This window comes from Leopardus geoffroyi, chromosome B2 (genome assembly GCF_018350155.1).
Source record: "Leopardus geoffroyi isolate Oge1 chromosome B2, O.geoffroyi_Oge1_pat1.0, whole genome shotgun sequence".
Classification (NCBI taxonomy): Eukaryota; Metazoa; Chordata; class Mammalia; order Carnivora; family Felidae; genus Leopardus; species Leopardus geoffroyi.
The window spans coordinates 37,550,356-37,576,268 of record NC_059332.1 but is presented as its reverse complement, the minus strand read 5'-3'; the positions used below and the strand labels follow the sequence as shown (position 1 = coordinate 37,576,268).

At 39.8% G+C, this 25,913-nt stretch overlaps 1 protein-coding gene across 5 annotated transcripts in view; it reads right to left on the bottom strand.

The window, feature by feature from the left end:
- The window catches only part of DNAH8 (dynein axonemal heavy chain 8), a 334,161-nt gene that overhangs the window by 56,305 nt on the left and 251,943 nt on the right, over positions 1 to 25,913 (bottom strand). For all 5 annotated transcript variants that reach the window (XM_045498070.1, XM_045498067.1, XM_045498069.1 and 2 more), the window contains 5 exons: positions 23,633 to 23,751; positions 21,296 to 21,498; positions 8,126 to 8,199; positions 5,681 to 5,833; positions 5,152 to 5,307 (listed from right to left, as the gene is read on the bottom strand). In XM_045498070.1, coding sequence (XP_045354026.1) covers positions 5,152 to 5,307; positions 5,681 to 5,833; positions 8,126 to 8,199; positions 21,296 to 21,498; positions 23,633 to 23,751 — 705 coding nt within the window. The remainder of the gene's footprint in view (positions 1 to 5,151; positions 5,308 to 5,680; positions 5,834 to 8,125; positions 8,200 to 21,295; positions 21,499 to 23,632; positions 23,752 to 25,913) is intronic.

The following is a 25,913-nucleotide window of genomic DNA, read 5'->3' as shown; positions in this document are numbered from 1 at the left end:
GCAAGAGGCTGCAGGTAAGTTGCTCTACTACAGCAGACAGTGACCTCAGGTAAGTAGCTGGAACTATGTGTTCATACGATGACTCAGGCGTGGAATGTAGACAGATATGAATGTCAGGGCAAAGAACTAAAACCTGATTCAATAGAGGGAGTTATTATTTATTATTAAGTTGGAAAGTGGTGATTTTAGGAAGACTAGTCTACCCTTTACTGAATTTGACCAGTATAGTTCCTTCTTTCTATTCCAAAGAATCTTCAAAACACAGAACTGCTAGTGAAATGCGGAAAGCTTGGACTCCTCCTTTGGACGCTGAAGAAAAGTTGCTCAATGGAGTCATCATCTTAATGATGTCAAAGCCATTTCCAATTTTATGTTAGATTCTACTTCATCCCAACGAGCCCAGCTCCCACAGCCCAACACAGAACCATTTCAGTTGCATCTGCAAAACAAGGCTCTCTTTGGAGCACCACATCTTGATTATTTAATAACTGGAGTTAACATAAAATGAAAAATGCAATCCATACTACACAACAGCAGGGTAACTTTAAAAGGTGAAAATAATGAACAGAAATGGCCAGAACCCCTGGGAAGAACCATCAAGCAAAACGTGAGAGATCTTTCTTTAAGCCTGAATCACATTACTGAAATTATTCTGAAGACGTTTAAACTAAGAACTTTGCAATCATGCCTCCCCAAAGCCAGAGCTTCATATGCACCATTAAACTTGAAGGAGATGTTTGTCAAGGCTCCAACCTGAGAAAGAAAACAAGATGTAGGAGAAGAAAACACTTTTCTGAAGGAAGAACTACTGGCAGTGGAACCTGGGCCCTGTTCCATGTGGCCGTTTTTATTTAATATTTAATTATTTTTAGGATCCTGGAGAAAATATCCAAGTCTGCAACTGCCACTGCAAGCCCCAAGAGCTCCTAACCAATGCCTCCAGCAAAAAACCTCACAGACTTGTACATAAACCATTAGAAAAATCCTCCCAAATGGGCCTCAATGTAGGCAAGCCAAGAGGATGAGGAGAAAAACTCCAAACCATGGAAAGGACATGAAGATGATGAAGGATTCCTGTCTTTTTTTTTTTTTTAACATTTATTTATTTTTGAGAGAGAGAGAGTGTGTATGTGAGCAAAGGAGGGGCTGAGAGAGAAGGAGACAGAGAATCAGAAGCAGGCTCCAGGCTTTGAGCTGTCAGCAGAGCCCAACAGGGGGCTCGAACTCACAGACTGCAAGATCATGACCTGAGCCAAAGTTGGACACCTAACCGACTGAGCCACCCAGGCACCCCAAGGATTCCTATCTTAAGGGCAGTGGATGTTTGGCAGTCATTCTCAATTCTCAATTCTTCTTGCATATTAGAATTACTTAAGAAGTGTTTTAAAGGACTGAGCACCCCACCTTGCTGCCTCCTCCCTGGGACTCTATGGCCCAGGCAATGGCTGAGAACCATTGCATTAGACATTCATTGGGTCCAATGCACTGTTCAAACAAAATATGGTACATTGACCATCAACAGGAAAAAACCAGAGGTGCCATTCTGACCTTCCACAGAATACTGCAGAATTTGTGGGAGGACACCATAAATGTAATTATTGAGTTTCAAAAGACCAAGACTCTGGAGGAAGACCTATTTAAAATTAAAATCCTAAAGGGTGAATGTGGCCTTGCTCTGAAACCCAGAATGACGCTGCACTGGAGTATCATAGAGAGAAGATACTAAGGCCAGAGGGAAGCTTCCATTGAGAGTAATCTCCAAGAGGATGTAGAAATGCCCCCAGGGAGTAGAGGCCAAATGTAGCTGAAGCACTGGGGATGCTGGGCTCTCTCTGGGAGGGCAGAAGAGCTGGCTGGCTAGAGCAGAGACATGACCCAACTGTGGTAAGGGCGCCGTTGCTGCAGTAACTTCCTGGCATATGTGTACGGTAAGTTCCTGGAGGAGAGGAGAGGGAAGCCCAGGAAGGTCTGGGGCAAGAAGAGTTTGGCGCAGAATTGGCTTGTGTATCTCTGTAAGTTCCCATGGAAGCACCCATGGCCTCTTCCTACTAGGTAAGCCTGCTCCTACCTCAACAACAAAACAAATCACACCCTTCACTATGCCGCCCAAGACAGTTGTCCTTGACCAGCCAAGTCTATTCCCCTTCTATGGGAGAGGAGGGGTGTTCATTTTGTTCTCTGTAACAATGAGCAACATCCATATGACACATGATGCCCTTGAGCAGGGGTGAGTTGATGGCATGATGCCAAAGCACAGTTCAGTAAGGGAAACTGCACTGGGGGATACACAGTTCTTGCATTTGACCGCTATTTCACCACCAGGTTCTGCGTTCTGACTCGTGATGGGCTCCAGCACGAACCCCTACGCAGCCCTGAAGCTTCAGAGCGTGCGACATGAACCAATTCCCTGTTCTTTTTGTCAGTCTCCGCAAGGACAAATGCATATGCATCATGTTTGTATAGAGCAAGGGATAACTAGGTTAACTTGGAGGAATCAATCAGTCAATTAACAAATCAGGTATTGGGCTATTATGTCCAACACTAGAGAAATCTAAGTCACAATCATTCCAACCCAGAACGTCCTTCCTGTAGCAGCTTCACTTCAAACTTTAATGTGCATGTGAATCACTTGGGCATCTTCTTACAATGCAGATTCTGATTCAGCAGGTCTGGGGCCAGCCTGAGATTTTCTCTTACAAGCTCCTGGGCCATGTGGACGTTGCTCGCCCCGAACCTGCATTTTCCTATCAGGTAGGTGCCATCCTAACAAGTAAAACAAATTATTTAGGCAATATCACAGTAAATATTTCTGCAAATGAGGAAAACAGAACGGAGGAAGCTATGCTTGGATTATTTGTGCTCCCTGTGTAGTCACAGAACTTGATAACGGAATTTTAGAAAAGGGAAAAATCTTGAAAGACCACCTCCTTCTGACTGTAAACACACAGATGGGGAAACAGAGGTCCTGAGAGGCATATAACTCAACAATCCCCACATAGCTAATTGATTTTACCGCAAGCATAATGTCCCAGCCTCCTGGCCCTCGATGAGGTTGCTCTATCTAGCACACTATGACTATTTTAAGAGACATTCAACCTTTACTTTCACAGCCCTAGCATTGGAGACTTTTTTCTGTTTTAATCCAAATGTATGTCATGTTAAGAGCAAGCACTCCTTGACCCCATGACAGGACCACGGCCCCACTGTTGTTCTTCTATTTAGCACTTGGATAATGGCCACAAAAACACAGGTTGCCCCACTGACCATATGGAAAATACCCCCAATCATCTCCCCATGATAAGCTCAGTGGAAGAGTTGAATCATCACTACTGGGAACAGAATCATAAAATATATTATTTGCGAATTGGGAATTAAATAACAGAGTTAAAGTAATATTTGTATTAGAGTATGATAAGGCCTAGCAAAGCAAACAATTCCCAGATAAGAATGTATGAAATAGGCTTCAGTGACTTGAAAGCTGTAATTTACAATCCAAAGGCCACAGTGGGACTTGGTAAAAATAACCACCCACAAAGTGTTTAACCTGGTTTTAACTCTCTCAGGGGGAGGGGGCCAATGCACAGGAGATACACCAATGTCTCCTCTACACAGCTCTCTCCGCTGGGCAGCAGGGAACCTGGCAGAGTGGCAGGGACAAGGAGCCTGAGGGTAAATATGCCCAGTATTCTCTTGGATGAGCACCAAATTCCCCTCCAGCTTTGGGCAGGAGGGGAGAGAGGAGGTGAAGCTCTGTGTGCCACTATGCACAGCTAAGACAGGCCTCCTAGTACAAGCCAGGTGATTCATTCTGTCCTCACTCCAGCCTCAGGGAAGGAGGAAATGTAGAAGGGGTTAAAGGAGCCTGTTCATCTCTCTCCAAAATCAAGGCGTGACTCAAGCACATTAAAATTATACAGCTTTCAAATATGGGACAAAATATAAAATCAAATGTAGAACAAAGCAATAACAAAATGAAAACACCGTATGGCTGCAAAGTCATAAAATTACTAAATTAATATACAAGTGTATGGTAAAAGCAAATAGTAAACAACCTGAAAATGACAGGTAACCACTGTGACTCTTCTCATTGTCACCATCACCTTCGCTGGCTGGCTCAAAACACACCACCGCCCGAGGCAGGCAGCATCAGGCTTGACTCCTAGATCTACCACCTATGAAGTTACCCTAACCTCTCCAAGCCTCAATTTCCTCATTTTTATTTTATTTAAATTTTCCTGGACGTGGTTAATTTATTGCCACACACTAAAGGGATGGGGGGATGGACCCGGAGTGAGGCTGGGGCTGCGTTGTCCCTGTGTCTAGTTCTCCTGTTATTTAGGACAGTCCAAGGAACAAATTCCTGAGAGTCTGAGGAAAATTACAGGCATTGCAGTGAGACTGGTTAAATAATCTATGAAAAGCATCTAGCAAATAGTTGCTGCTCCTGCTTTAGTGCTACTATCTTCATTCATTTATTTATACATCTGGACATACTATCAATCAATGTCCTCTGGCTTATTTATTTATTTATGTATTTAAAAGTTTTTTACTTATTTATTTTGAAAGAGAGAGAGAGTGAGCATGAGTGGGGGAGGGGCAGAGAGAAAGAGAGAGAGTATCTCAAGCAGGCTCTCTGCTATCAGCACAGAGCCCAACCCAGGGCTCAATCCCACAGACCATGAGGTCATGACCTGAGCCAAAAATCAAGCGTCGGACGCCCAACCGACTGAGCCACCCAGGCACTTCTATTTTCTCTTTTTTAAAATGGTGATACACCATTCTCACCTTGAGAAATGTGACTGTTAGCATTACATGATATAGTACATATAACGCTCCTGGCCAGCATGGTACTTTGAGTTCATCTCACAAATATTTACTGAGTTCCAGCAATGCCCCAGATGCTCCTATGGCCAGAGAGACTGAGAAGTTACAAAAAGACAAAGTCTTTGCCTTCAAGAGTCTTACGCTCCCATGGCCAGAGTGAGGGGCAGGAGCAGGGAAAACATTTAACTACACAGACAAATAGATACTATGCCAGGTGGGGAAAGGGGCCACGAAGGAGAGAAAAAGCAGGGTGAGGTAAGCAGACAGTGCAGCAGAGAAACAATGTATTAGCATCCCCTAAATGTGCAAACTGCTCTCAGAAGTTACCTGCACAGTGGAGTGTAAAAATGCTACTGTGTAAAGCATCGGCTTCCACATGGGTAAATTACTGATATCCAGAAGGTCTTGATTAATTCCGGCAAATGTTCTTTTCAAACCCGCGCGTACGCCTTGGGGCGGCTCATTAGTGAATTTGAGAGAAGTCTGTCGTAAAAAGCAAACAGTAGTTTTGTTTCTAGAAATTATTGTCAAGGATAAAATAGAAATTACAATCCCTCAGACAACAGTATGCTTACGGTACATGGTATGTTGGCTAGAATTCAGCACTGTGTAAACTAATGACATCAATCACAGCTGAAACCCCATGAATTACTACCGAGTCTTATAACTCTTCTGTGGAAATAGTTCCTATATAATATGGATGATTATAGTTAAGACTTTGACCATTATTACATAAGATCTTACAGACTCTACTGCACCAAAATCCCTGTTGTGGTTTCATCTTTCAATAACGCCACGATGTCATCTTTATTTAAACAACTCTCAAGGAAAAGACACTTATGTCACGGCAACAAACCTGAAGCAATGTAATTGGGAATCGATCATGGGGCTCAGTAGTTATCCATACTCGGAAAGAGTCATCACTGGCTTCCGTGGTAATTAACGTCTCTAGCAATTCTTCCATGAATTCTAGGCCAAGGTGACAATTTTGCAGTAAAACCCAGCCACCCTGTATTCAGAAGTGATTTCATATTAATATCTTGTAATTTTTTTGTTACAATTTTAAGAAAACAAAATGTACGATTGAAAAAAAAAAACCCTTTGCTTAGCGCATGTAAATACTGTTTTGAGCACCTATTTTTGGTAAGATGATTTTATGTCAATACAAACACTTTCTTCTGCTACTGGTAAATCTGGTTACTTGGAATCAAGTGGGTTCAAAACAATAGTACTCAGCCACCCCAGGTTCAGAAGGAAACAGAAATGAAAGCTCGAAGCCCTGTGTAAGTACAGTGTGTGCACCATCTAATGGTAGGAACGGGTATTTTGGAATTTGTAACAACGCGTCCTAAGATGAATCGGAACTGACTCACCTCCGAACCAAATCATCCATAGTCACAGAGAGAGATGCACATTATCTCATGAAAGATGGAGACAATACATGTGGTGACTTGTGCTACCATAATGTAAAATAAACATTTGTTGTCATCACCACTCCCATATAGTCCCAAAGCCACAAAATGTACTAAGCACTCACTACCTTAATACTTGCTAAAACTGTCTTTAACAACATAAGTCACAGAGCCAATGCTGCTCTATGAGAACACAGGTTGTTGTTTTTTTTTAACCAGACAACATGTTGATACCCTGATATAAAGATCAGATCAATACAGCTACAAAATAGTGAGCGCAGTAAATAGACGGTAATTCTTGTGTGTTATGCCTCCTACCGTGAGAGAAAATACAACTCGAACCGGCTTCAGCAGCAAAGGGGACGTGTTCGTCTAGACAACAGGGGGCTGCAGCGTAAGATGGACTTCGTAGTTAGTTTGTGCCGCAGGGATCCAGTTACTCGCTGGGTATTCCATTTCATTCCACAATGTCAGTTTCACCTCAAACATCTGGTGGCCCTCAAGGGGCAATGTGGCTGTACCTGTTCATGGGCTGTTGGTTTGTTTGTTGGTTTGTTTGTTTCTCAAAATGTCATTATTATCCATACTTATCCCATCTTGAGAAACAGGACATGGAAGTTATAAAAGCTAATATTCCAAAGAAGGTTAGTGTGAATGTACCGCTGAAATTTAGAAGTTTCTCATTCACGGAAACTAAAGAAACTATTTAAGGCCCAGAATTAAACTGTCAAATCACTCCTTGGAGTGAATCATTTGATCTGAGTAAAAATAATTATATGTAACTGCCTTGATATATATAAATTAGATACAATAGATTATTGAATATAATTAAGTGATAAAGAAAAAGGCTTAGGGCACTTGAGAATTAATGACTAACTTGAGAATTTGATGGCCCAAGCAGAGCCTTAGCTCATTACCCCTCTCTTGTCATTAATTCCCAAGAAAAAGCTGCACCAAAGTTGCTACAGACATTAGGAGATCAAAAGCTTAAAAATAAACCGAGCTCTTACTTTATTTTTGTAAGTGGTACGATTTCTTATCACAGCTGAAATTGTTATCAACCAAGCATCTCTAGAAAATTAATGTCCTGTGTATTATTAGGTGTGATGGAAAATATTTCTCAAGATTCCATCCAGCTTGCAATTTTCAATAAAAACCATCATCAATATTTAAACATAACATCTTCAAATATTTCTTATTCATCTGCAACTATCCACTAATGAAAAGAATAAAGTCTGACTTTAACCAAAAATTGAAATGTAACTGTCTCGGCCTGTCACTTCTTAAGCACTATCTATTAATGTTGATTGTCAAATTCCAAGACTTGCTAGAGCTCCATTCCTAGAAACCAGAAAGTGTGTCTGCCAAGTTGTCAAAAAAAAATATTTAGTGAAAATAAGATAGAGTTTACACTATAGAAAATAAAACAAGCTTTTTGTGGGGATGTCAGGAGTAAACCAGCTTGCGGTTTAAAATTCATTGTAATCAGGGATGCCTGGGTGGCTCAGTTGGTTAAGTTTCCAACTCTTGATTTTGGCTCAGGTCATGATCTCACATTTTGTGAGACTGAGCCCTGCATTAGGTTCTGCACTGACAGCGTGGAGCCTGCTTGAGATTCTCTCTCTCTCCCTCTCTCCCTCTCTGTCCGTCCCTTTCTCTCTTTCTCTCTCTCTCTCAAAATAAACAAATAATAAAAACATTAAAAACTTTAAAATCCATTGGTAATCACAGGTTGACTATACATACATTAAAAAAAAAAAAAAAGGAAAATGATGAAGCATCACAGGCAGAATGCTTAAGCCATCACTGTGGCAGTCCCAAGTAGACCTGATGTCCAGAGGACTAATAGCAAGAATGATGCACTAGGAGTAGCTGTCCTTGTCACCCACCTGCTGCATGGACATCTGAATCAGCTTTCGAGCATGTACCTCTTGTCCTTGCCCCATGGAGATAGTTCTGCATTCTGTAACATAGGAGAAGGACCACTGTGATAAGATGTAAATTTTGTAACAGGATTGGGACAAAAAAAATAATTCCTCAATGGTCATGGCCTCCCTCCCTCCATGGCTTCTAACAAGGGCCCTTGTTACTCAAACAGGTGTGGCCTTTGGTTGTGTTGATGAGAGAAATGAGTGGGACAGAAACTGGAGCCACTGTCTGGAAAGCTGAGGGCGAAGACATACAAAGGGCACGAGGTTGAGTTTTTAGAGAGTTTGGGGGTTTTGGAAATGAGGTGATCACAGGTATTTAGAGGGAAAGAGGATTTTTGAGTTTTGCTGTATATTTTGATTAGGATCTTTCTTTGGTGTTTTAACAGATGCTTCAGTGAAAATTTAATTGGGTTTTTATTCTTTTAAGATGTCAGGGTTGCAGTGCTTTCTGTCCATTTTGGGTTTGTTTGCATGATTGTCTATTTTCCGAGATAGAACTCAAGGCAACTCAGCCCCAGGAGGACTGTATTCAGGGGTAACTGCTCCTTAGATTAGATCACCACCTTGGAACTAAGCATGAAGAGAAAGTGGAGGCCACTCCAAGATCAGAAGTATGACTACAATTCAGGGGAGAATCCGCTATTTAGACTCTTTAGTGCATTTGAGGTCCCAGGCAGAGAACGCACTTGCACCGTGCCACATGAACTCACTAAATGAAGAAGTCTCTGAATCATGCTTGTGAAACTGGAATTGGAAATTAATTCTCAAGCAAACTTTTGTAGACCCAATTTCCTTGAGTTTTAGGGGCATGATCTCAGGGCCGGAAAAGGAAGTCAGTGGAGACACTGCGAAGCAGTCAATGTTTTTGCCCTGCTATCCCAGATGAGCCTGGATCCTCAGTGAAGTGGGACACTGTGGTAGCGAAAACAGTGAGGCTAACTTGGGAACCACTAGAGGAGGCTATAAGTGATGGAGAAATTTATGGGGTGGGAGGAAGTATGTCAGGAACCAGAGAAATTGTCAGGACATACATCATTTGAACAGCACTGCATGGCTAATGGACAGAGATTCTGTGAGGCTCTGTAAATTGCAACATTAGAGACTATTCATAAACTCAGGGTCACAGGGAGAAACTTTGCAAGGGTGCCTGACAGAGGATTGTCATAGATATTTTGTAGATATCAGTGCACCGCTTGAAGAATCAAGAATTGCAAGAGGCTGAGGTGGAGCCAGGCACTGCTCCCAGAGAGAGCCGAGAAAAATTCACACAACCTACCAAAGGAGAAGAAAAGGGAGGTGGAACTTGAATGGAGGAGGCTCTGGATCATTCAAAGAGATGCTGAGCCTTTCATTTGAAGAACACACAAATGTTCAGTTGGTCAACGGGGGGAAGGTTTGATAGGGACAAACAGTGATAACACATTGAGTGTGAGCCAATGTGAGCCAGTCTATCTCCTGTCTCCTTCCAACTCTTCTGAAATACACCTTCGAAAAGGAAGAGCTGCTTTCCATTCAGGTGGCCTGACTTTCTAATATTGATCCATGAATGGATTAGGAGGAGACTTAGAGGCATCCCTCCAAAACACACCCAGAATCTGCTCACTTCTCCACATCTCCACTTTCATTCCCTGGCCCAAGGTTCCATCATCTTTCACCTGGATTTTTGCAAAAGCGTAACCAGTGTGACCTCACTCGCACTCCTGTCCCCTGCTCTTGTTCCCTACCAGCTCTTCTTCCCCCAGCAGACAGAGGGATTAGCCCTAAATCAGATCATGTCCATGATCTACTCAGAACCATCTGATGCCTTCCCATCTCATTCAGAGCAAAACCCAAAATCCAGTGCAAAGTTCTTAGCTACAGCCTCTAAACACACACAATAGCCCCCACTGCAGACACACACACACACACACACACACTCTCTCTCTCCCTTTACACACTCCACACACACACACCCCACATACACACTCTACACACTATCTCTCTCCACACACACACTCTTTACACACTCTACATACACACTACACGTACACACTCTCCACACTCTCCCTCTACACATACTCTACACACACACCTACACACTTTACACACACACACTACATGTACACACGCTACACACACTCTATCCACACACACACCTAAACACTCTCCACACACACTCTCCACACATACTACACGTACACACTCTACACATATACTCTCCACACACACACTTTACACACTCTACACACACTCGACACACTCTCTCTACACACACACTCTTTACACACTCTACATGAACACACTCTACACACATTCTACATACACATGAACACACACTACACACACTCACAAACTCACACGAACACACTACAAACACACTCTACACACACACTGCATGAACACAATACACACACACACACACACACACACACACACACCCCTTACCTCACTACTCTCCCCCCGCTCAGCCATTCACTCTCCTCCAGCTGCAATGGCCTGCTCCCCAGGCACACTCCAGCTTCACTGCTATGCCCTCTGCCTGAAAGATGTCCCCCTGAGAGTTGCACTGCCTCACTTCCTTCACACTGCAGATCTTCCTCACCCTCTTAGCAAGGCTTCCCTGGCCCACCCCATGTAAAACAGCACACCTCTCCCATCACTCTGTCCCTCACGCTGCTTCTTTCTTAGCAGATTATGTACTTTTCTTGTTAGCATAGTATATACTCACTTGTTTGTCGGTTATTGTCTGTTTTACCCCCACACTAGAATGTGAGCCCCAGGAAAGGGAGGAGCTAGATCCCGGTGGCTAGCCCAGCACCTGAACAGTGGGTGGCATGCAGTAGGTGCTCAATAACTCTTTCCTTAAACTTTTAAAACTGAAGTATAATTTACTCTTTCAAAGTATATAATTCAATGTTTTTTAGTTTACTCATCACATTGTGGAGCTATCACTTCCATCTAATTCCAGAACATTCTCATCACCCCCAAGGGAAATCACACACCCATTCGTGGTCACTCCCCATGACCCCTCCCAACCAGTAACCACTAATCTACTTTCTGTCTCTATTCTAGACATTTAATATAAATGGAATCATAGTGGGAGAGAGCCAAAGCATAAGAGACTGTTAAAAACTGAGAACAAACTGAGGGTTGATGGGGGGTGGGAGGGAGGGGAGGGTGGGTGATGGGCATTGAGGAGGGCACCTTTGGGGATGAGCACTGGGTGTTGTATGGAAACCAATTTGACAATAAATTTCATATATTAAAAAAATAAATAAAAATAAATAAAAAATAAATGGAATCATACAATATGTGACTTCTGGTTCTGTCCCCTTTTACTAGCATAATGTTGTCAGGGTTCATTCATGTTGTGGCATGGATCACAACTTCATTCCTTTTTATGGCTGAGTAGCAGTCCACTGCACGGATGGACCACATTTTGTTTACCCACTCATCAGCTGATGGACATTCGGGCTGTTTCCACTTTTTGGCTAGTATGAATAATGAACACGAATGGTATGAACATTCGTGTATAAGTCTTTGTGCGGACATATATTCAATTCACTTCATTACATACTTGGAAGTAGAATTACTGGGTCATATTGTAACTTTATGTTTAACTTTTCGAGGAACTGACAGACTGCTTTGCAAAACAGTTGCCCCATTTTACATTCCCATCGGCAATGCATAAAAGTTCTAATTTTTCCACATCCTTACCCACACTTGTTATTGCCCATCTTTTTCTTTCAACCTGTCTTATTGGGAGTGAGGTGGTTATCTCATTGTAGTTCTGACTTGCATCTCCCTAATGACTAATGATGTTGATGATATTTTCGTGTGCTTGTTGGTCATTTAAATATCTTCTTTGGAGAAATATCTATTCAAATTCTTTGCTCACTTTTAAATTGGGTATTAGACTTTTCATTGTTGACTTGTAAGGGTTCTTTATATGCTCTGTATACCAGACCCTTGTCAGATCTATGATTTATAAATGCTTTCTCTCATTTGTAAGTTGCCTTTTTCACTTTCTTTGATGGCACCCTTTGAAGCACAAAAGTTTCAAATTTTGAGGAAATCCAATTTATTCTTTGCCTCTTTTATTGCTTACGTTTTTTACGTCATATCTAGAAAACTACTGCCTAATCCAAGGTCACAAAGATTTACTCCTGTTTTCTTTAAGAGTTTTATAGTTTTAGCCCTTACATTTGTCTCTGGTCAATTTTGAGTTGATTTTTGTACATGGTATGACATAAAGGTCGAACTCCATTCTTTCAAAAGTAGATATCAGTTTTTCCAGCACCATTTGTTGAAAAGACTATCTTTTCCCTCATCCAACAGCTTGGAACCCTTGTTGCAAATCACTTGGGCATATACGTTAGGGGTTATTTATGGGACTGCAATTCAATTCCATGGATATATATGTCTATTGTTACGCCAGCACCATCTTGTTTGAATTATTGTATCTTTATAGTAAGTTTTGAATTCAGGAAGTATGAGACCTACAGCTTTGTTCTTCCTTGTCAAAACTGTTTTGGTCCTTCTGTGTCCTATGTATTTCTCTATGAATTTTAGGATCAGCTTGTCAATTTACACAAAAAAAGGCAGCTGGGATTTTGATGGGGGTTGTGTTAAATCTGTAGATCCATTTGGAGAGTACTGACATCTTACCAATATTAAGTCTTCTGACCCATGAACACAGGATGTCTTCCCATATATTTAGGTCTTCTTTAATTTTTTTCAATTATGTTTTGCACTTTCAATGTATAAGTCTTGAAATTATTTGTTAACTTTATTCCTAAGTATTTTTTATGATGCCATAAATGGAATTGCACGTATAATCTCATTTTTGGATGGCTCTGGCTATTGTATAGAAAAATAATAAATTTTTAAATATTGATCTTATATCCTGCAATCTTGGTGACCTCATTTATTACCTCTAATAGTTTTTGTTTGTTTGTTTATTTGTTTTTTGGTGGACTTCTTAGGACTTTCTATATACAAAATCATGTAATCTGCAAATAGAAATTATCTTACTTCTTCTTCTGGTCTGACTGCCCTGTCTACAACCTCCAATATGGTGCTGAATGGAAGTGGTGAGAGTCTTGCTCCTGATCTTTGGGGGGAAAGCATTCAGCCTTTCACCATTAAATATGATGTTAGCTGTGGGTTTTGGGTAGGTGCTCTTTACTAGTTTGAACAAATTTTTATTCCATCTTATTCTTGTTTGTTTTCATCATGAAAGAGTATTGAATTTTTTTCAATGCCCTTTCTGCACTTATTCAGATAATTATGTGGATTTTGTTCCTTATTCTATTCATATGGCATATTATATTGGTTAATTTTCATATATAATTAACCTTGCACTCTTGGGATAAATCCACCTGGCTATAGTACATAATCCTTTTTTTAGTTTTAATTTTGTTTAAATTTGTTTATTTATTTTTGAGAGAGAGAGAGAGAGAGAGAGCACACCAGGAAAGGACAGAGAGAGAGGGTGAGAGAGAGAATCCCAGCAGACTTCATGCCACCAGCGTGGTGCCCGATGTAGGGCTTGAACTCACAAACCATGAGATCTTGACCTGAGCTGAAGTCAGATACTTAACCAATGGAGACAGCCAGGCGCCCCGTGCATAATCCTTTTTATAGGGTGCTGGATTTTGTTTGAAAGTAGTTTGTTGGGATTTTTGTTTCTATCTTCATAAGGGATATTGGTTTTCTTTTCTTGTGGTATCTTTGTTCTGGAATTGGTAATAGTGGTCTCATAAAATGAGTTGGGAAGTGCTGCCTCCTCTTTTATTTTTTGGAAAAGTTTGTGAAGAATTGGTGTTATTTTTTAAATGTTTGGTAGAAATCACCAGTGAAGCCATCTGGCCCTGGTATTTTCTTTGTGGAAGTTTTTGGTTACTAAATCAGTATTTTTTACTTCTTATAGTTCTCTTCAGGTTTTCTGTTTCTTCTTGAGTCACTTCCAGTAGTTGTCTCTTGCTAATAATTTGCCCACTTCATTTGGGTTATCTAATTGGTTGGCATAATTGTTCATAGTATTCTCTTATGATATTTTAAAATTTTTGTCAGGTCAATAGTGATGTTTCCCCCTATCATTCCTGATTTAATAAACTTAGTCTTCTCTCCCTTACTCTTGGCCAAACTGAAGATTTATCAATTATTGGTATTTTCCTTTTTCTTCCTTCCTTCCTTCCTTCCTTCCTTCCTTCCTTCCTTTCCTTTTCTTTCTTTCCTTTTTATTTTTTTATCTTTTTTTTTAATTTTTTTTTTTAACGTTTATTTATTTTTGGGACAGAGAGAGACAGAGCATGAATGGGGGAGGGGCAGAGAGAGAGGGAGACACAGAATCGGAAACAGGCTCCAGGCTCTGAGCCATCAGCCCAGAGCCTGACGCCGGGCTCGAACTCACGGACCGCGAGATCGTGACCTGGCTGAAGTCGGACGCTTAACCGACTGCGCCACCCAGGCGCCCCTATTTTTTTATCTTTTTACTGTGAGGTAATGGCATATATTATCCATTATGGAGACTTTCCCTTTTCTTATTTAAGCTTCTATTTCTGTATAACCTTTGGGACTTACTTCCATGGTTTGTCTACTAAGTCCTGGGAATGAATTTCCCTGTACCACTCTTTATTTCCCTTGCCATCAAATGTTCACTTATCTCTTTATGACTTTGGGCAAGTTAATGATCATCAAATAATATTTTCTGACCTTTATAAAAGGATAATTTCAATTAACCTCTTTGCGTATTTCACAGTCTTGTGGAGGTGGGGCTTATGGAGTGGGGCTCAATATATTACCAACATTCTAATTTGTTTTTTTCACTCGTTGTTAGTAGGTGTTTGTTGGTCTTTTCGAAGAAGATACTGTGTTGATTCTTTGTTGTTGCTGTATGCTCTGTTTCATTTCTTTCCACTGAAACATTTATTGTTTCCTTTTGCTTGCTTTGGGTTTAATTTACTCTTCTTTTCCTGGTATCTTAAGGCAGAAGTTCAAGTTATTGACTTGCAAACTTTCTTCATTTTTAACATAGGTCAATAAATATTTCATAAATTTTCTGAATGGTCTGGAACAACTAGATTGATTGACATTGGAAAAGTGACAAAGCTTTGCCCTTAAGAAGAAAAGGTCCCAAAGGGCAGGGACCAGTGAGATAAGATGCAGTACAAGACCAAATTTCTAGAAAGGGTAAAGAAAGATGCCACAACATCATAAGAGGAATTCTCAAAAGAAAGATGGATGCAGAAGGTATTGTAGGAAGTGTTGCTGCAGATAATAAAGTATAATTACAGTTTGGTGTTTGGGCTTTTTGTTTGTTTGTATTTGAGAGACTTTAATAAGAATTCAACTGCTTTTCCATTTCTTTCCAAAATTAGGCTTGTGTCTTTTTCCCTTTTTCGCTTTCTTTTTTTTTTAAACTTCTTATATCTAGTTAAGTAGTATACGCTCATAGTGAAAGCACTATACAGAAAGGTATAGAGAAGAAAATGAAAGTCATGAATATCCCTCCCTAGATTTTCATTCTAAACTTTTTAATATGCACAATACACAATCGCTTACCCTCATTTTAAAATTCAAAACGTCCTGAAAACTGAAAATTTTGCAGAAAATCATTTTAGTGGCAAAACTTGACCTGACTGGATATGAGGCTATTTATAGACTTTACTCCTATCTCTATGAATATTAATACTCTTATTTGCAGTATATTATATAATATATATGAAATATTATCTTTCTAAAAGGTGGACTATTCTGATTTTTGAAGTATATCTGGCCCCAAGGATTTTGAATAAGGGATTGTAGGCCTAGCTATATTAAAAATTATATATATATGGGGCGCCTGGGTGGCGCAGTCGGTTAAGCGCCCGACTTCAGCCAGGTCACGATCTCGCGGTCCGTGAGTTCGAGCCCTGAGTCAGGCTCTGGGCTGATGGCTCAGAGCCTGGAGCCTGTTTCCGATTCTGTGTCTCCCTCTCTCTCTGCCCCTCCCCCGTTCATGCTCTGTCTCTCTCTGTCCCCAAAAAAATAAATAAACGTTGAAAAAAATTATATATATATATATATATATATATATATATATATGTATGTATTATATATATACATACACTCACAGATGTTATTCTAAATCTCTACTTCTTAACAGCATATTGTGAGTATTTTACTGTCATTAAATATTACTGGAAATTTTTTTAATGGTACCGTAATATTCCATCATGTTGATGCATTCTTGTTCATTCAACCTCTAGCCTTTTCTATATGTGAGACATTTTCAATTTTTCAATATTATAAATAGCACTAGATTAAACATCTTTGTATATAAATTTTGATATGTATCTCTTGATATGTTCTTGGAAGGTATTCATACATATAGAATCATCAAGACAAAGCACAAATATTTTAAAGATTTGTGATATATACATTAAAAAGGACTGCCAGTGTCTCCAGCTAAAATGGAAGGTTGTCATTCCCAGCCCACATGTCCATCCTCATTTGTGCTAATGGCGCTTTGACATACAGAAGTTTCAAAACTTCATCACTCCAAACTATCCGCCTTGGTTTTAGATTCTGATATTACGATTAAGAAAATCTTAGCTACCCCAATAGTACGAATACATTCTTTTTTTTTTTTTTCTTCTATAGCTTAATTAACCTAGAATTTACTTTGGAGTTTAAAGTAAGATAAAATTGTTACTTTTTTCTAAAGTTAACCGGCTAGCCCAACAATGTCTATTGACTAATCCATTTTTCCTCCATTGATGTGAAATGTGAATCTTATCATAGACTAAGCTTATTATAGATACTAGAGCCTAATCTGAGGCCTTTCATTTTGCTTTATTGATCTGTTTATCTACTCTGAGCTTCCACACTGATTAAATTATTGTCATTTGATAAAGGTTTACAAATCTAGTGGTGCTCATTCCCCATTATTCTTTTTCTTTTTCAAAGTTTTCTTGGTTATTCTTGTCCATTTATTGTTCTAGATGATCTAAGATCTTTCTACTATCCAATTAGAACAAGAAATATAGTTGGAATTTCAATTAGACTTTCCTTCAATTTATAGATTAATTTAGCAACTATTGACATCTTTACAATATTGAATCTTTACACTGGGAATGTGGTTTGACTCTCCATTTATTCTATCCTACTGTTATGCCTCTAAGAAAGTTTTATAGTTTTCTTCTAATAGGTATTTTAAAAATTATTCCCCAGTTTTATTTTTATTGCTATAGTGAATGGGGTTTTTTACATTTTATTTTACAAGATTGTTCCATTGATTTCTTTAATATATTTATTTTGTGATCAGCCACCTTACCAAACTGTCCCGTTAAATCTAATAGTTCTTCAGTTGATTCATTTGTGTTTCTAGTTAGACAATTACACTGCCTGAGAGTAATGATGATTTTTGTCCCTCCTTTCCAATAGTTATATCTTTTATTTATGATTCTTACAATACATTAGCTATATCTTCCACAATAGTGCTCAATAATAGTGGTGATAGCAGACATCTTTATCTTATTCTTGACTTTAATGTGTCTAGTTGTTTACCAGTAAGTAAAATGTTGATGTCTGAAGTTCATATTCATTATCATATTAATAAAATGTTATATGTATCAACTTCTTAAAAGTCAAATACAAATGTTTAATTTTTATAAAAAGGCTTTTCAGCACCTATCAAGGTAATAATATGATAGCCTAAGGAAGAGTCTTTTACTTTTTGTTGTGATGACATTTCTTAATACTATATCTTTCTTATACCCACCCATGCATTCCTTCTTGGTCAAGGAAAATTACTATTGTTTTGTACATTATTTTTTTTTTTAATGACACAATGAATTCTTTTTGTTTGCATTTTCAGTTAAGATCTTTACATTTACATTGACAGGCAGCGTCAATCTGTAGTTTTCTTTCTTTTATGAAGTTATTACTATCTTGTCTGTTTTTAGCAGGATAATGCTATTCCCTCAAAATAAAGAGGAAAATGTATCATCTTTTCCTATGTTCTGAAATGGAATAAAGTATGTGAAAGTTTTAGAAGAATTACTAAAAAAAAACCAAGCCCAGAGCCTCTGCTCAGGTCATAACATAAAAACTTCTCATTTTTCTCATCTTGATTATTGGTGTATTCAGGTTTTTCGACCTGTCTGAGAAAATTTTATAAATTTGTATTTTTCTACAAACTTGTCCATTTTAATGATATTTTTAAGTTTATTACCATAACTATGCACTGTTCTCTTGCTATTTAAATTTTTTCATCTGTATGTGTTTTTATGCCCATTTCCTCATTCCTACTTCAGTATATTTGTGGGTTTGTATTTTACTTGTTCTCTTTCACTTGTGTTTGGATTCTATCTTCAAACCCATCCATCCTCTTTCTCCGTTATCCAGGCTCTGGTAGGGTTCTCATGCTAAAGACACCTGTCTTCTCTCTTGCCCAGGCACACAGTGTTTCTGGGCAGAATTCGTCTGCTCCAAATCTCTCACTGCACAGTCTGACAGGCACCTGACAAAATCCATAGTGAGAAGCTTTTCTTTTCTTACAAAAATGTATTTGATTTGGTCCCATTCCTCAAGTTGCTGTCTGGTAACTGGTTAATTCATCCAATGAAGGCAGTGAAAGGGAATGAAAGAACAGACCACTGCAGTGGGATTTGGAAGCCCTGAGATAAGGCCTGAATTGAGTCTGTCCCCAGCCAGCTGTATGGCCCAATCTCTAGACTTTAGTTTCCCCAGCTGTAAAATAAGGTAGTTGGATTTCAAGATTTCCAGCCTATTCACCTTGAGTATCCTATGATTGTCTAGTATCCAGTTATCCAAATAAAATCTTTCTAGTTGAGACTAGATTACTATGTTATTCTGTACATATTATAGTTTCATTTTCACAGATATTTGGGGGATAGTAAATAGCATGAGACTTTCTAGCATTCTCAAAACTTATTCATCAAAGAGTTCTGTATAAAATTCATTGGGTCCTGGAAGACTGGCAAGTTGCCATAAATACCAGAGCAACACAGCCTACCTTTAAGGTGGTTAGTAATACTTAACCATGAATAGTTGCCATTACAACTGGAAGCTCTTTACATGGAGTTTCAGGATCAAAATCAAATGTACTCTGTTTTAGTATCCTAACAAAGCAACCAACAGAAGCTTGAACAATTGTTGGAAAAACTTAAGTCATGGCAAGAAATGGAAATCACCAAATTGCCAAGCAAAGTAGTATGATAACATGTAATAACAGTAAAGGTGATAGCGCAGTTCCAGCTAAATTTATTTAATGTCATGGTTATAATTTCTCCCAAAAGAAACCCTGAATTTCTTAATTCTGTTTTAAACTCTGGTCCTAGACAATAGCATTATTTTGAGGTCATTTGAAATGGTAATTCTAGTGGAAACATGCCCATCTTCTAGGAACAATATCCTCTTCTAAGAAATGCCCCCACTCTAGCCCCACACGTGTGCTTCCTGCTATGAATCCATCACCAGAGCAATATTCGTTGATTGGCTCAGAAAGGAACATGTGACCAAAGCAAAACCAATGAATTTCTTCCCTTGCTATTTGGACCTGGGGCCAAGAGAGTAAGGGGAATTTCCCTGGGAATGCTGAACTTGCTAAACATACAAGCAGTGAAGCTCACAAGCCACCAGAGACCAAGAGTTCTGCCACATAGAGATTGGTGCATAGTAAGACAGGAAAAAGGAACCCATCAGAAGAGAGAAGTGGGGCATCTGGACAAAGCAACTGGACAAATATCCATAAAGGAATACATCTGAGGGAGATTTGGAAGCTACAAGGCTGCAAGAGAGGCATCACTCTTAGACCAATGAAGATGACTGGCATGTTGCCATAAATACCAGAGCAACACAGCCTACCTTTAAGGTGGTTAGTAAAACTTAACCATGAATAGTTGCCATTACAACTGGAAGCTCTTTACATTGAGTATCAGTGTTCAGACTGAAGAAAGTGACCATTAAAACATGGATCAATATAGAGTATAGAAGGGTATGGTGACAGTGAACAGAGAAAAGTCAAGATGAGAAAACAGAGAGTGACCATAGACCATAATACCTTAAGCTAATGGTTTGCAGTAATTTTTTAGTGCAGGACACATGGCATGGTGAATACTTGGAGAAGACTAAATTGATTTTATATCACATTATGTTAACTTACTAATAAACTCAATGTAAGTTTTGTTTCACAGGGTAGGTTTGGTTATGCATAATCAATCACCTTTATAATCTTTATAAAGACATAAATGAATTAACCCAATAAGGGATAGTTCCAGAGATCTGAACCTGAAAGATACCAAATGGCAATGCCAACAATATTCAGATTTCCAGACCTTGAGGAGCAGATGAACAGCCCTCCTACAAACAGCCATTCTATAAAAAGATGGCTCGATCTTCCCATACAGGTCCCTGTCCTTTGGTCGTGCTGACTCAGTCACTGCTCTCACCACTTATGTGTTTCTAATTCCTTGCCCTGCCTCCTCCCCCTGGAGCAACTTACCTTGTATCTCCCACCATCCCACCTACTAAAATCTCAACTCCTTTTTGATCCTACTCAAAATACCATCACTGTGATGCTTTCCCTTTACCCCCTGCAGCCCGAGTAGCTCTGGATCTTGTAATCAGGCGTGTCTATGCCTCAGTTCCAGCAGCTGCCACAATTACGTGTTTATGTATCTGTCTTTCCCAGCTATTTTGTGTTCGTCTCCGCGCTTTTTGAATCTAGCGTGCTGCCTGTACTAAAGAGTTATTGAAAGAAACTATGAATGAATAAATCCCAGATTACTGTGTGTTATAATAATGGTTATAGTTTTTCAATTTCTGACAAAATAGATTTTTTTGTAATTTTATACAGACAGGGCAATGCCTCTGTATGTTCATTCTTCCTAGTCTGCTATCCATGTACTATGGACATCTGCTTACTACTTAAAAAAATATATATATATTTTTATATCATTATTATACTATATTATAATAATTATACAATTATAATATATATAATATTAGATATAATTAGATATAATTATATAATTATTATATACAATATATATAATAAGAATCAGTTATGAAATTATAAGAGGCAATGTTTGAGGCAAAAATACAGAGGTTTTACTAAACTGAATAAATGTCTGATCATACCCAGCTTCAGTTTCTTGGCCAATGCATCAATTTGAATTGTGGGATCAGATCCCATGGACAGGAAACATATCAAAGGTGTCCTGGTATCACTTTCTTCCCAAGTTTTCTCCAGGTTTAGGATAACTGGTTCTGTGTACTTGTCCTCCAAAGAATCTGCAATGTACTTTCTTGCTTGAAAAACAGTACGGTCTGGGCACCAAGACCTAGAAATGAATGCAAGTTATAGGAAAAAATTCAGTGTGTTCATTTTTCATTCTATTTAATTCTAAGCATCTAAAAAACGTAATTAACTAGAAAAGGACAAAAAGCTAATTCCCAGATCTGCAGATCTGTGTAAGAAGGATGGGAAGGTTTCCCATCCCTGAATGAATACAAATTTAATCATGTGGTTTTGGTGCGAGGCACTGGGAAAAAATAGGTCAGAGCGGGTAAAAACATGGTCTGTTGTTAATCCAGAAGAACCCTTAGAAGCCAGTTGATCCAAATGTCTCATTTTCAGAAGACACACCAACTACACTGAAGCTTTAATTAGTTTTTTTAAAGCTTATTTTTAATGTTTATTTTTGCAAGAGAGAGCACGTGCGTGAGCAAAGGTGAGGCAGAGAGAGAGGACAGGGGATCCGAAGCAGGCTCTGCACTGACAGCAGGAAGCCCAACACAGGGCTCGAACTCATGAACAATGAGATCATAACCCAAGCAGAAGTCTGATGCTCAACTGACTGAGCCACCCGGGTGCCCCTAATTAGTTATGTTTTTTTTTTAATCACATCAATGATTACCCCTGGTCACTGAGGCTATCTGCTTCAGGTAAGCAATTCCTTATTCAAACTCATAGGCAGGACCACATCTATTCTTTGATAAATATTTATCTTGTGCCCACCGCATCAGGCCCCACTTTAGGTGCTGGGGCTCAGCAGGGACACAAGGGGAGGTGTCCTCCACCAGCTCCCGAAGACAATAGGGGCCAACCCGCTGCACACTGTGAAGCTCTGCAGTGTTCAAGGGGAGAATTAAAGTGTCAAAGTTGTCAAAAGTAGGTTGATCAGCAAGCACTTATTTAATACCATCTGTGTAGCCTGCACTGTAGTAGGTTCTATACACAGCAACACATCAAATAAATATCACTTATTATTTGATATTTTGGATCACAGACAAGCTCTACAGATTCTTATTTACTAGTAGACTACACTACTCGTTTGGCACAGATTCACTTTTTAAAGGATGGACAAAAGATAGACACATCTATTCCTATAAAAACAAGTAGCCCTGGGGCGCCTGGGTGGCCCAGTCAGTTAAGCATCTGCCTCTTGACTTCAGCTCAGGTCACAATCTTATGGTTTGTGTGTTCAAGCCCCACATCGGGCTCCACGCTGACAGCATGGAGCCTGCTTGGGATTTTCTCTCTCCCTCTCTCTCTCTGCCCCTCCCCTTCTTGTGCTCTCTCTCTCTCTCTCTCTCTCTCTCTCAAAATAAATAAACTTTAAAAAAAAAAAAAGTAGTCCTTTCATACTCCGTACATCACGAGGTCACCACTGCTGACCATTCTGATTACTCTCAAAGAGTGGACAATATCCAGGAAACAAGTTTTTCTAAGCAATTCAAGCTCAGGTGTATATTAGGGAAAACCAAAACCACTCCAAAATAATCCTACATCTTTTTGTTGCTCTTTTGGTGGCCCCATATCCCCACCTCCACCCTCCTGCCTTGCTCACAAATCACACACACACACACACACACACACACACACACACACACACCTTCCCATAGCCTTCTCCAGTAGTCTTCTTTGAGCTACTGGATATTTAGAAAACATGAAAAGAAGGAAAAGAAAGGAGAAAAGAAAAGAAAAGAAAAGAAAAGAAAAGAAAAGAAAAGAAAAGGAAAGAAAAGAATTTTCTTCCTTCACATCATATTTTAATAGCCAAAACAACATTTATACATTTCAATAGGCAATTCCTGTTTTTTTCCTCAAATAAAATTTAATTTCAGCTTGTAGACTAATTGCCTTGTAACTTTGTGAGGATTATTTTTTTTATCAAGTAAATTCAACAATAAGTGATTCACTCAGTGGCAAATGATGAACAGAGGGAATAATAAAGGCATATTTTTCATGTGTCTTCTGCTAAAAGCACTATCACTAATACATTCCCTGCCACCACCACCATTTTATTTGCTTGTCAAGGAACTAAGGAATTGCCATCCCAAACCGCAATATGGAAGCACACACGTTTCTTAGAATACCCACAGGGACATAGTGAAGTAAACTCACTGAGGTAACATCTGTAATTTGACAATCTGATGAGTGATCCTTCTAAGTCTGATAATACATATGCTCACCTGATAAGTAAAAGTTTGCGGCAGGTATCCAGTGAATCGTTATATCCATCAGGGATAATTTCCTCCTCTGGAGCATCTTTATCAAACCAGCTTTTCCATCCCTTCTCATTACGAGATATCTAAAATAAATAAGCCAATTAGCAAGCCATAGAAATATATACAATTGGAACATGTTGGAGAGGATACTGAGTAACTTTAGAGGGTCATTCTTCACAGGCAGATAATTTTTCAAGCATAACTACACAGTTTGCTTTTTTTTTTTCAGAATCAGTGACTCAAATAATGTGGATATTACTATTCCCTTCAGTTTTTCCATTGCTTTTCTACATTTTTCACGGAAATTAAGACAGTGTATCAATTACACTAAATGATCAAGGAGGAAAAAAACATAGACGGGGGTTTACAAACAACCTGCCAATACTAATGACATTTGGGGCCAGATTATTTTGGGGGAGTAGTCCTGCACACTGTCAGAATGTTAGCAGCATCTCTGGCCTCTACTCAGCCTCATCCCCAACTCATGACAATGAAAAATGTCTCCAGACATTGTCAAATGCTCTCGGGGCGGTGGCAGGGCTGGGGGTGGCACAAAGCTGCCCTTGGTTGAGGACCACTGATATAGACCATTCTGATAACCAAACCTCTAAATGTTGACCTCTACTTAAAATAGTGATAGATGACAGACTCTAAACTTATTTTCTTAGTGATTCCTTGCCTTGAGACCCCAAGCCTAAGAACAGAGGTCTCTCCAAAAGCTGGTCTGAAATACGTGTTCTTTCAGAGGCATGGCAAGAAACGCCAATTTTCAGAGGCATTAAAAGGCACTCCTTGAAGCCCACGTACTGACAAAACTAATTACAAAAACTATAGATTGATGAGCCCAACACTGCAACAAGCAGCCGGGATTATTTTGACCATGTTTGTAAGCATGTTTTAAAAGCCATAGTAAGAGCTACAAGCAAACAGCAAAAGCTAACAGAGCAGATACTGTGTGCCAGATCCAAGGATCGGACTGTTACCTGTATTACCCTCATTTCTCACTGAGGCACAGAGGGGTTAAATAACCGCCCAAAGTCCACGTCCCGCAAATAATTCATCATATAGGATACAGGCAGCATGCAAATGAACAGCAGAACAATTGCTCTGTAATGCAGTCGTTCCAACTTTGTCCCTGGGGCTCTAAAAGGAGGAGGAGGATTTCTGAACTGTTTCACAACTGCCACCTTTCTCCTGAAGATTGTTGCAGTGCCTCCTTGGAGTTGACTGCTCTCAAAGAATCTGTCCTGCACACGTGGCGCCCCACCCTGCTGCACGGGTACCTGGGTGCTGCCCGCATCGCCCCCTGCAGCCCTCCTCCACAACTGCGGCTAGAGAGGAGGCGCGAGAAGAGAGAGGGAGTCCGTTCCCAGCTTACTGACCTGGCGGGCATCTGCTAATTTTGACTCTACCCGATGGAGCTTCCAAGCAAGCCCCATCTGTGATGGGCAATGGGATATCTTCCAGCCCCTGGCTGCTCACCTCCACTTCCGATTCCTTTTCCTGGCTCTATCAACAAAACCACTTCCAGGTGCTAAACAGTTCAGCCTGAGACGCCAAAGCAGGGCAGATGCTGTTTGAGATACTTCTATTTCTCTTCCTGACATCCATTCAGCTGGGAGACTGACCCCCTTCTCCTTCTGCCCTTTCTTGCCACAGAGACCCCAAATCGATGGCCACCTGATGTCAGCTCCCGTGAACTTCTGCAACTTTCCTTAGGATGACCGCTCCCTCATTTCTGGCCCGTCCAATGGTGACTGGGAGAGAAATAACTCATGATGTCAGGGAAAGAGCATGAGGTCAGAGGACAGCTTTGCCATCAGTGGCTATGAGGCCTTGGGCAAGTACTTAACCCCTTTGAATCTGTTTTCTCACCTATAAAGCGGGGCCAATAATACTTCCCTTGAATGGTTATAGCTGTTGCAAAGTACTTATTCTATAGTTAAGCAGTAGTAGCTGCCAGATTCCTCACCACAGGTAATTAAATTCTAATCAACAGAGGCAAACGATAATGCCTATCCCAGTGTCAACCTAACCCGCCAGCAGAGGGCGCAATTGGTGAATGATTTTTATTTTATTTATTTATTTATTTATTTATTTATTTATTTATTACTCCAGTGGTGCTCTGAGGGTCTCCCTTACCAGTCCCGGCCAGGCTCAGACCACCTTATTTTTTCCCAGAGTTACTTGTTTGGGCTTGAGGGACTCATGTGTGGCTGTACTACAAAACAAAACTTACTGTCCA